Consider the following 11910-nt stretch of genomic DNA (forward strand, 5'->3'; position numbering starts at 1 on the left):
GAACATATGTCATGAATGTAACACACCACTCTTCAGAAAACAGCTCTCTGCATCACAAAAGCTCAGTGAGGCTGCATATTACATTATAATGTCTTAGGGTAAGCGGACACGTGTAAACAGTCACCATAATTAAAAAAAAAAAAAACATTAAATTACCCCCAAAGCAGAATATACAATTTTGTATATAAGCATGTACATACTTCTTAAATACTATAATATTTAAAAATCACCAAGCTAGTCTTAAGGAGGAAGCCACGAGCAACATGTCTATTTAGACACCTGGCAAATTGTGCCACTATGCTTTTAAGATGTCACTTCCCTAATGGCAGGTCGCTCCCTCACAGTTTAACAGTGGGCATCTATTCGTTTCTTTGGTTGTTGTGAAGATTGAAAGTGATGAGCTGCATCTTAGAGGAAGGGATCCCAGGCTCTGCACATACAGCTATAAGCTAAAATGCACATATGATGCCGCCCTATTGTTATTTCTGACTTTGAGGCTGAAATCTTACTCGCTGCTACCTTACCTTGGATGAGTTCCTTTATCTAGGGCACAGAGATCAAATTTAATTTGCCTTATATGATAGTCTGCATATGTTTGAAGACTAAGATCATATGCCCCCAAGTCTTTGCCTCCCTAATTCTTTCAATTATTCTAATATGATTTGATTTTTTGGTCTTCACCATCATAGGGGAAACTCTGGAAGGCCTTCAATCCGTCACTATATCTCTTTAAATGGTGGCGTCCAAAACCAAACCAATTCTTCAGATGTAGTCTGATGAGCACCCTGTACAATTAGAATCTGCTTCCTGTGAAGTCACTGTATTAGCAGCTCTTTCACACTTTGGGTTCAGGTTGAAATGATTCTAAACTTATATCTCAGGGACTATTTTAGGTCCCTCTCAGGCCTCTAACTATAAACTTAGGATTCTCTTAAACGGCATTTTCTGAATTTAAAAAAAGAAAAAAAAATAAAATAAAAGCAAAGGGGCCAGCAGGTGGCATAGTGGTTAAGGCTCTGGACTTCCATGTGGTCAACCACAGTTCAAGTCTTGGATTTGGCGACTTGAAACTCATCCCAGGCATGTGCACATGTCCAAAAAAATCTCAAGAGAAAAATGAAGAGGGGATTACAGTGTGGGCAATCCCCCCTGGGAGGTAATTTCTCTCTTTCTGTCTTCTGGTGAGCAAACACACACTAGAGCAAAAATCCCTCAAAAAAAAAACAAAACAAAAAAACAAACTAGTATTTCTGTTTTATTCTTTTTTTTGGAAAAAAAATATTTTATTTAACTTTATTTATTTATTTTGTATTATTATTTATACATTTAATCACTATACATCATTTAGATTGTAAAGAGACTTTATCCAGCATGATATGCATCTCAGTCCAGCCCAGCTGAGAATACTATACATGTCTTCACCAACAGATAATAAACCATATCTGTGTCCCACAAATGTCTTACCTCTGTATTTTTTCCCCAAATTGTTTTTAATGTCATCAAATTCCATTTAGAAATATTTTTGAATCCTGATTCTAGTATATGATGTATAACTTTTAAGTCACATCTAAGTCAGTTATGGACTTGGTGAGCCCAATCATAGGTGCTATTTCCTGAATGCCTTTGAGATATTAGTTCTTGGCTTAAATCCATGTATGGTCAATTATTCATGCTCTAATGCACAAAGATCACCTATACCTGCTTATGGGTAAATGAATGAATAAATGACCCACTTAAGAAGTACATGCACACTGTTACTCTATTCACGTCACTCCATCTAATTAACCACCAACCATGCCTCAATTCTTAACATCTGCAACCCACACTATCAGCTGTTTTCTGCCAAAGCGCAAATCTGAGCAGAGGATCAGTATCTTCCAATGCATGCCTTCCAGAGTCTCAGAAAAAAATTTCACTCTTGACCTGATAAATGTTTCTTCTTTCTAATGAATTTGAAAGTGTCCTGAGAGCTGTCAACCAAGGCAAAGGGAATTTTGTTGATGTTATTCTGAGCAGCTGCTAATAGTAGATCTTAATATAAAGAAGAAACAACTCAAGTGAAGAAGAAAAAAACAAGAGAAGAAACCTTTTCAAGATGGCTTTGAGGCCGTGTTGTACTTGAGATAGCGGCAATAACTATGAAACTATCTCTTGTTTGCCAGAACCAATTTATCAAGAAGAAAAACATATTTAATCTAATTATCCTCCCCGAAGACTCTCTGAATTCTAGGAAGGCAGAAAACAGTGTCAATTAATGTTAAAAAATATATAATGCAACAGCTCATGCTCCTTTTGGATTAAGGTAATAGTAACCTAGAGTGACATTTGTTTGGGTTATTGATGCATCTTAGAATACATCAGAGTCCATTGTATACTCTATGTATAATACATATAGGTTTGTTTTTTTTTTAGTATTTGGAGCATAACTTTATTTTAAATAATCATGAAGTTTATTTATTTATATGATGTGGAAGAGTTTGGTCAAAAACACAACCTCCCCTATTATAATACTGTAACCATTGGAGAAGTTATGATATGGTGTCCAAAGATCCCTGACAAATGTACTTCCTACTCTAAATAGATGACATTAATACAGAGCTCAGTCCCTGACCACCACCCCCCGCAAAAAAAGACTAAGAAGCTATTTCAAATTTACTTATACAGCTACACACATAAATAGAAATATCAGTGAATCTTTTGGAAGTAATTTAGATTCGGCAACTTAAATGAACTCCTATTTTTCATGCTATCACTCAGATCATCTCTAATAGAAACAAGTAAGTTTATGAGTTGTTCAAGAACCTCTTTTATCAACTCTTAGGGAAGTCACATCTCTGTTTTCAGTGCTTCAGGGCTACTTTCTACATTGTTAACTACAGGATTTCAGAGACTGGCCGCCCCTTTCAGATTTACCTTGGAAACGAGGCTAGCTCTGTACGCAGCCAGGGCTTTCAGGTATTCTTTTTTGGCAGCTTCTGTCTTCCTTTTATATACCTATTAAAAGACCACAATTAGCACACCACCTTTAGCATATAAATTCTCAGCGATAAAATAAGTGCTGTACAAATGAGGTCACATAAACAAATCTCGCATAAAAAGTTGGCCTCTTCATCTTTATTTTTGAATGTTCACACATGCACAGAGATAGGGAAACAAAACAAAAGCTCGCTGGAGCACGCTATTGATGTTTGCCATCATGAATGAGAAATGGATTTCAGGTTGCAACAGAGATTGTTGAGAACTGCTAGGGCAGTAAATATGGTAGAGAGAAGGGAAAACTTGGCTGTATATGTGGCTTACATTTTGGAAAGGATGAGTTCCTCCATCAATGTCTTCTTTCCCTCACACATGTTTGTAAACTGCACCAAATCAGAGGATAACAGAACAACAGCAACAAGTAGAGTGTGTGGAGACAAGAGAGAAATGACGGATGGTCTTTCCCACCTTGGTTTTCTTTTGGAGGATAAAAAACAGTTGGAAATAGAAAATGATGGGAGATTTCCATTGATGAGGCCAATGAGCTACCTAAATCAGTCCTGTGTATTAGACCTGATTTGGGCTTCTTTCTTAAATGGACTCACGTATGCCTGTTAGACCAAACCACAACTATCTTTCTCTCCAGAATCTGAAAGCTAAGTGTGGCAATTTTTCAGCCTTTTGTAATTACATTTCTGGGATAGAACATCGGTCTTCTATATACATAAATAAACAAGCATACAGGAAAATAATTCTAGAGTTACGCCATTCCAATGAAACAAGGTAATAGGAATGAATCATAAAACAGCTCATGATTTGCAAGGAGAAACAAGGGTTTTCCACTTTTCATTCTGAAAACAATGGTTCTATTTTATCACATCTAGGGGTCTATTCTTCTGTGGCTATGTAAAAGTTAACTCCTATTAATGGTAATTGGAGTTTCATGCAAGGAGCAAGAGGAGGACCGACCCCCAAGGAACCCATTCTTCTGTTCATTTATGTAGAGTAGTTGCATGGGGAAGAAGAGGAGACTAAACCCCCAAGGAAGTTATCTCCCACCAGCATGGCTAATCTCTGAATACCTCACAGACTGTCTAGCTTTAAAATGAACTTGGAATAAAATTTCAAATGCCTGGTGACAATAATGAGACACGCAGAGGAGGCTTCAAAGTTTGGAAACCCACCAGGACAGCACGAGGGTTCAGAAAGATGATCAATGGAAAGGCAGGCAGGATGGACCTAATCCCTTTGTAGTGCCTTTTTTGAACAAAAGGAAAAAAATTCCACATTATTTAAAATGAAAAGATTATCATCAAAAGTTTATGCTTGCAGGACACTGCCTGGATTTCTTCCAACCCTCCTCTGAATGGGTTCTGAACATGCACACTCGTAAACTGACAGAGAAATCAATGTAACTGGAGAGTTGTTTGGATTAATATGTTTGTGTTTTCTAATTCCATAGCTTAGAAATGCTTTCATAAGGGGCAATCATACTAAGTGAACGCAAGCACTTGGGAAGGTGCGAGGAATATTCTAATAACTTTTTCATACACAGCTAAGATGGACCTTTGCCTCACCTGCTTTTGTTCTTCACCAAGGCTATCCCACATAGATGCTACGATTTTTGAGACCTCTCCAAAGGTTGCATTGGGGTTTTGACCTTTAATTGCAGCTTGTGTGTCTCTGAAAAACAGGGCATATGCTGACACTGGCTTCTGTGGTTCATTGGGATCTTTCTTTTTCTTTTTCTTTGGAGTCTTGGGCTTCTTGCCAGAATCTGGAGCAGCTCTTTTTTCTCCAATGGCCTGCAAAGCAGGAAGAAAATTCACTGCCTAAAATGTACTTGCAGAGAATGCAGCAAGACTTACTCAGATCCACAATTGTTCTTTTAAGGTTTTGTTAAGCATCATCAACAGATGAATCACCAGCAAATGCGGGGGAGGGGCAAATTTGCTCAGCGTTAACTGGACAGCAGAGATTAGCATTTAGAACATTGATTAATGAGACCCAGAAGTATCTTCAATACATTCAGAGCATATGCTCTAAATAGCAATTATGAGTAATGAAAAACAGAACACTCTGTACCAGGCGATGCTATAAATATGCTATGCTAACCATATACACGTAAACAAAGTATTTTACATTTTCAGAGGTTTTAGAATTAAAGCCTAAATACTATTCAGGATGTTGATCAAATTCAGGTATTTTAAATGATGTCCCTTGTCACAGTCACAAACCTTATGTATGAATGGTCTGAATTGATTATTTTTTTAATTTAACTTTATTTATTTTATTTATTTATTTTTAACTTGACCAGAGAGGGACAGATTGAGAGAGTAAGAGAGAAGGGAGAGAGAGAAAGTAAGAAAGCAAGCCGCCAGGTCCGAGACTTGAACCACAGTCGGCCATGTGAGAGTTCAGCGCCCTTAACCACCATGCCACCTGCCAGCCCCCTGAATTGATTATTTTTGAGGCTGATTTTTTTAAAATTATTATATTTTACCAGAATGTTACTTTCCTAATGAGTCTCCAGGAACTCAACTGAAAATTAGTTGCATAATCTCTGCACTTGCACAATAAAGAAAAGGTCATCTTCATTTTCTAAAATAACAGTAACTTTCAAAATAACAGGATAACAAAATAGGTAAATATGTGAAAATGTTAGAGAAAGGAAATTGGCTCTCCATAAAATTAAAAACCTAGAGAAGAACAATAGTCGATACTTAATATCATCAAAATGAACAAGAATACTAGTAAGATTTCTATTATATATGGTAAGTAGCTCTGCTCACATGAATATATCCACACAGGGCCACACATATTCACAATGTGAGCTCCAGAAGAGCAGAACCATAGAAATGATAGGGATAGAGCTCTCCGAATTTATTTATATTCGTGTGCTACCATCATCTATCGGTTTGTCAGAAAAGTTTTCTTTCTATGCAAAACATGTCATGACTTTTCTGACAACTCAGTATATTCATTGATCGTATATTTATCAGAAAAGTAGAGGAAATAATCTTCTCACCTTGTTTTATCCCCCTAGATTACACTATTACACTCTGAGTACACTGAAGATAATTTTGCAGTGAATCTCATCAAGCATCCTGAAGTCTTTGACAGAATGTTTTTAAATCCAGTCTGAGGCAAAATCAACCACGATAGAGTAAAGTTACTAACAAAATGGCTTTAGTGGCCTTAAACCCTAATTCAAATTTTCCTAGAGTGTCATTACTTTCTGAGTGAGGGTCATTTGGTACATAATCCAAAATTCTTAGGGAGGAAACCAGTAAGTTTTGAGAGCTCTGAACCTCAAAACATTAAAAAATAGAGAGGCAAAGCATTAATGGGACAAAGAAATGGGGTATTATCTGTTGAAGATAACTTTATAGTAGTATCAACTGGACTAGGGAGAAATGTACACATGATGGAATATTCACTTTGTAAGCTAAATAATGTGATTGGATGTATAAAAGAACATGAAATAAAAAATAAAATTAAAATTAAAATAAATAAAAAAAAGAAATGACTGGCTGAGGCCAGCTAGTGGTGTAGTTGTTAAGGCAGTGGACTCCCACATGACCAACCACAGTTTAAGTCCCTGACCTGGCAGTTTGCTTTCTCGCTTTCTCTCTCTCTCTCTCTCTCTCTCTCTCTCTGGTGAGTGTACATGTCCTACAGCAAATAATAATAATAATAAATAAAATTAAATGAATAATTCCTTAAAAAGAAAAGAAATAACTGCCCTACCTGTAGGTGGGTCTCCTGTCTGCATTATTTGAGTGATAATGACATCCATACTTTATACAAATAGTTTATGTGCTTCAGATGGTGTTTAGTGTTAAATCATATATTATCTCTCCTCCAAAATGCCTTCTTTCATAACTCACTCAATTAGTCCAGTATTCTATAGACCCCACTCTTTTTTCTAAATTCTTAGAATGAGTGAGATTCATTTAATTCTATTAAACAGCTGACTCTGAACTTGCAAAAGAGTCAGATGCCTTTCAGTTAAAGCTTCAATTGGAGCCAAGTTTTCCTTCAATAAAACACACACACACACACACACACACACACACACACACACCCAGAAGTATCTTCAATACATTCAGAGCATATGCTCTAAATAGCAATTATGAGTAATGAAAAACAGAACACTCTGTACCAGGCGATGCTATAAATATGCTATGCTAACCATATACACGTAAACAAAGTATTTTACATTTTCAGAGGTTTTAGAATTAAAGCCTAAATACTATTCAGGATGTTGATCAAATTCAGGTATTTTAAATGATGTCCCTTGTCACAGTCACAAACCTTATGTATGAATGGTCTGAATTGATTATTTTTTAAATTTAACTTTATTTATTTTATTTATTTATTTTTAACTTGACCAGAGAGGGACAGATTGAGAGAGTAAGAGAGAAGGGAGAGAGAGAAAGTAAGAAAGCAAGCCGCCAGGTCCGAGACTTGAACCACAGTCGGCCATGTGAGAGTTCAGCGCCCTTAACCACCATGCCACCTGCCAGCCCCCTGAATTGATTATTTTTGAGGCTGATTTTTTTTAAATTATTATATTTTACCAGAATGTTACTTTCCTAATGAGTCTCCAGGAACTCAACTGAAAATTAGTTGCATAATCTCTGCACTTGCACAATAAAGAAAAGGTCATCTTCATTTTCTAAAATAACAGTAACTTTCAAAATAACAGGATAACAAAATAGGTAAATATGTGAAAATGTTAGAGAAAGGAAATTGGCTCTCCATAAAATTAAAAACCTAGAGAAGAACAATAGTCGATACTTAATATCATCAAAATGAACAAGAATACTAGTAAGATTTCTATTATATATGGTAAGTAGCTCTGCTCACATGAATATATCCACACAGGGCCACACATATTCACAATGTGAGCTCCAGAAGAGCAGAACCATAGAAATGATAGGGATAGAGCTCTCCGAATTTATTTATATTCGTGTGCTACCATCATCTATCGGTTTGTCAGAAAAGTTTTCTTTCTATGCAAAACATGTCATGACTTTTCTGACAACTCAGTATATTCATTGATCGTATATTTATCAGAAAAGTAGAGGAAATAATCTTCTCACCTTGTTTTATCCCCCTAGATTACACTATTACACTCTGAGTACACTGAAGATAATTTTGCAGTGAATCTCATCAAGCATCCTGAAGTCTTTGACAGAATGTTTTTAAATCCAGTCTGAGGCAAAATCAACCACGATAGAGTAAAGTTACTAACAAAATGGCTTTAGTGGCCTTAAACCCTAATTCAAATTTTCCTAGAGTGTCATTACTTTCTGAGTGAGGGTCATTTGGTACATAATCCAAAATTCTTAGGGAGGAAACCAGTAAGTTTTGAGAGCTCTGAACCTCAAAACATTAAAAAATAGAGAGGCAAAGCATTAATGGGACAAAGAAATGGGGTATTATCTGTTGAAGATAACTTTATAGTAGTATCAACTGGACTAGGGAGAAATGTACACATGATGGAATATTCACTTTGTAAGCTAAATAATGTGATTGGATGTATAAAAGAACATGAAATAAAAAATAAAATTAAAATTAAAATAAATAAAAAAAAGAAATGACTGGCTGAGGCCAGCTAGTGGTGTAGTTGTTAAGGCAGTGGACTCCCACATGACCAACCACAGTTTAAGTCCCTGACCTGGCAGTTTGCTTTCTCGCTTTCTCTCTCTCTCTCTCTCTCTCTCTCTCTCTCTCTCTCTCCCTCTCTCTCTCTCTCTCTCTCTGGTGAGTGTACATGTCCTACAGCAAATAATAATAATAATAAATAAAATTAAATGAATAATTCCTTAAAAAGAAAAGAAATAACTGCCCTACCTGTAGGTGGGTCTCCTGTCTGCATTATTTGAGTGATAATGACATCCATACTTTATACAAATAGTTTATGTGCTTCAGATGGTGTTTAGTGTTAAATCATATATTATCTCTCCTCCAAAATGCCTTCTTTCATAACTCACTCAATTAGTCCAGTATTCTATAGACCCCACTCTTTTTTCTAAATTCTTAGAATGAGTGAGATTCATTTAATTCTATTAAACAGCTGACTCTGAACTTGCAAAAGAGTCAGATGCCTTTCAGTTAAAGCTTCAATTGGAGCCAAGTTTTCCTTCAATAAAGCACACACACACACACACACACACACACACACGTATATATAATATGTTGCTAATTTTTTACACACAAACTTTATTTATTTATTTATATTTTAGGTTTTTGATATGAGCACATGCCCTCACTGGAGAGAGACAGAGAGAGGAAAAGCGAGAAATCACCACCCAGGAGGAATAGCCATGTCTCAGTCCCATCTCCTCTATTCTTCTCTTGGAATTCTGGACATGCACACACATACACACACACCCCTAGCTGCCAGGTCCAGGATTCAAACCGTGGTCAGCCATGAGGGCATCCAGACCCTTAACCACCACACCACCTGTTGGCCCCCACACATTTTTCTAATTGAGTCGAACAACTATATTCCTTTCCTGAAAGAAAATTTGGCACTGTTAATACCAATAATGCTATGACCAATGGCAAGATGGAAGCAATTTCCAATGCAGCTTTTTCCAAAAGAAAGGGATTAAGTTTCACTCTCTGTAAAATAATATTCAACTATCAACAGTCTTTGATGCCCTTCTCGAATAACCATGACTGCCTTAATCATCATTACTTAAAAACAGATCAGAAAGGAAGACTCTCACCATTTAAATAAAAGCTCAGAATTAATCCTCCTAGAGAAACTTGTGTAGTTGACTTAAAAAGGTTGGGAAAGTGAGAGATCCTAGCTTAACCCCAAAGAGACAGAATCAATAATTTTTAAAAGAATGTTTATAATTATGTATTTAATTTTATTATTATTATTATTATTAACTTTTATTATAGGGCATGTGCACTCACTACAGAGAAGTAGAGATAAAGAGAGAGAGAGCAAGAGAGAAAGTGAGAATGCAAGATGCCAGGTCGGGGACTTGATCCACAGTTGGCCATGTGGGAATCCAGCACCTCAACCACCATGCCACCTGCTGGCCCCTTGATGATCATTTTAACCTTTCAAGTTCTTTAAAAAGACAGTAATTAGAGTCCCTATCTTTACACAAAACCTAGACCTCCCACACACACACTTCACATAGAACAAGCTAGGTGTGACGTACAAGGTTCTCTTCAAATATGACGATTTCAGTTTGGTACAGAGGTTAAGTGTTCAGACCAGTAGACATGTGAGTGGAGTGAATGGATTCACATGAATGTGTAATGGGCAGCTGTCATCTGGCTGTATCCTACTCACAACCCTCCAATTTCTTAACCATTACTTCTCACTTTACCACACTGCAATCTTTGGGAGTGTGAGTATAAACTGTTAGGGCATTTACCAACACTGTGCCAATAAGGTGCTAATTTATTGCTATAGGCCAAACCGCACCTTCCTAAAATCCCTTTGTTTTCTGAATATCAGTCTAACCTCCCTCTTCTTTTCCTCATCACTCTCTAGCTCCTCTTCTTCCACTTGCTACTTCAAAATAAAAGATGCTAGGGATCCTGGCCTGTATCTGCTCTTTACACTCTTTAAGATATCCTATTTCCTTAATCGGTAGTCCAAAAATAAATGAGTCCTATGCTCAAACAGAAGTGCTTCCAATACAAGCCGTTTCATACCAAACTCTCCTCTTTGATGGAAAGACACCCCAAACACTCTTCTTTCTGGGTTGATCTCTTCATTTATTAATATCCTATCCATATTGGCTCTCAAAGTAAAATCCAATTTATCTCTTATTTCAAATTGCAGTGGATCACCAAACCTTAATTCTTCTTCTTAAATGTCTCACTAATCTGGTGCCTCCTGTCTACTCTTTCCTTTGCTCAAAGAAAACACTTTATATCAAAATATGGAATTTGGAGGCTGGAGAGTGGCACAAGAGTAATGCAACACTTTGTGAGGGTGACCCACATGGGTGGGTTCCAGGTGTGTACCCAGAGACAGCCCTGAACATGCTGGTTACACGCACGCCCATGATTTGAGGGCTGGTTGAGGTTGGGGATGGATCTCAGCATGAAGCCAGCACCTCAACCACCATGCCACCTGCTGGCCCCTTGATGATCATTTTAACCTTTCAAGTTCTTTAAAAAGACAGTAATTAGAGTCCCTATCTTTACACAAAACCTAGACCTCCCACACACACACTTCACATAGAACAAGCTAGGTGTGACGTACAAGGTTCTCTTCAAATATGACGATTTCAGTTTGGTACAGAGGTTAAGTGTTCAGACCAGTAGACATGTGAGTGGAGTGAATGGATTCACATGAATGTGTAATGGGCAGCTGTCATCTGGCTGTATCCTACTCACAACCCTCCAATTTCTTAACCATTACTTCTCACTTTACCACACTGCAATCTTTGGGAGTGTGAGTATAAACTGTTAGGGCATTTACCAACACTGTGCCAATAAGGTGCTAATTTATTGCTATAGGCCAAACCGCACCTTCCTAAAATCCCTTTGTTTTCTGAATATCAGTCTAACCTCCCTCTTCTTTTCCTCATCACTCTCTAGCTCCTCTTCTTCCACTTGCTACTTCAAAATAAAAGATGCTAGGGATCCTGGCCTGTATCTGCTCTTTACACTCTTTAAGATATCCTATTTCCTTAATCGGTAGTCCAAAAATAAATGAGTCCTATGCTCAAACAGAAGTGCTTCCAATACAAGCCGTTTCATACCAAACTCTCCTCTTTGATGGAAAGACACCCCAAACACTCTTCTTTCTGGGTTGATCTCTTCATTTATTAATATCCTATCCATATTGGCTCTCAAAGTAAAATCCAATTTATCTCTTATTTCAAATTGCAGTGGATCACCAAACCTTAATTCTTCTTCTTAAATGTCTCACTAATCTGGTGC

General features: G+C 37.1%; 1 protein-coding gene across 2 annotated transcripts in view; it reads right to left on the minus strand.

The window, feature by feature from the left end:
- TOX3 (TOX high mobility group box family member 3) overlaps positions 1 to 11910 on the minus strand; it is a 135383-nt gene that overhangs the window by 3512 nt on the left and 119961 nt on the right. For both annotated transcript variants that reach the window (XM_027774968.1, XM_006156546.3), the window contains exons 5-6: positions 4554 to 4781; positions 2914 to 2994 (exon numbers count right to left, since the gene is read on the minus strand). In XM_027774968.1, the coding sequence (XP_027630769.1) occupies positions 2914 to 2994; positions 4554 to 4781 (309 nt within the window). The remainder of the gene's footprint in view (positions 1 to 2913; positions 2995 to 4553; positions 4782 to 11910) is intronic.

This window comes from Tupaia chinensis, unplaced genomic scaffold, assembly GCF_000334495.1.
Source record: "Tupaia chinensis unplaced genomic scaffold, TupChi_1.0 Scaffold000499_1, whole genome shotgun sequence".
Classification (NCBI taxonomy): domain Eukaryota; kingdom Metazoa; phylum Chordata; class Mammalia; order Scandentia; family Tupaiidae; genus Tupaia; species Tupaia belangeri.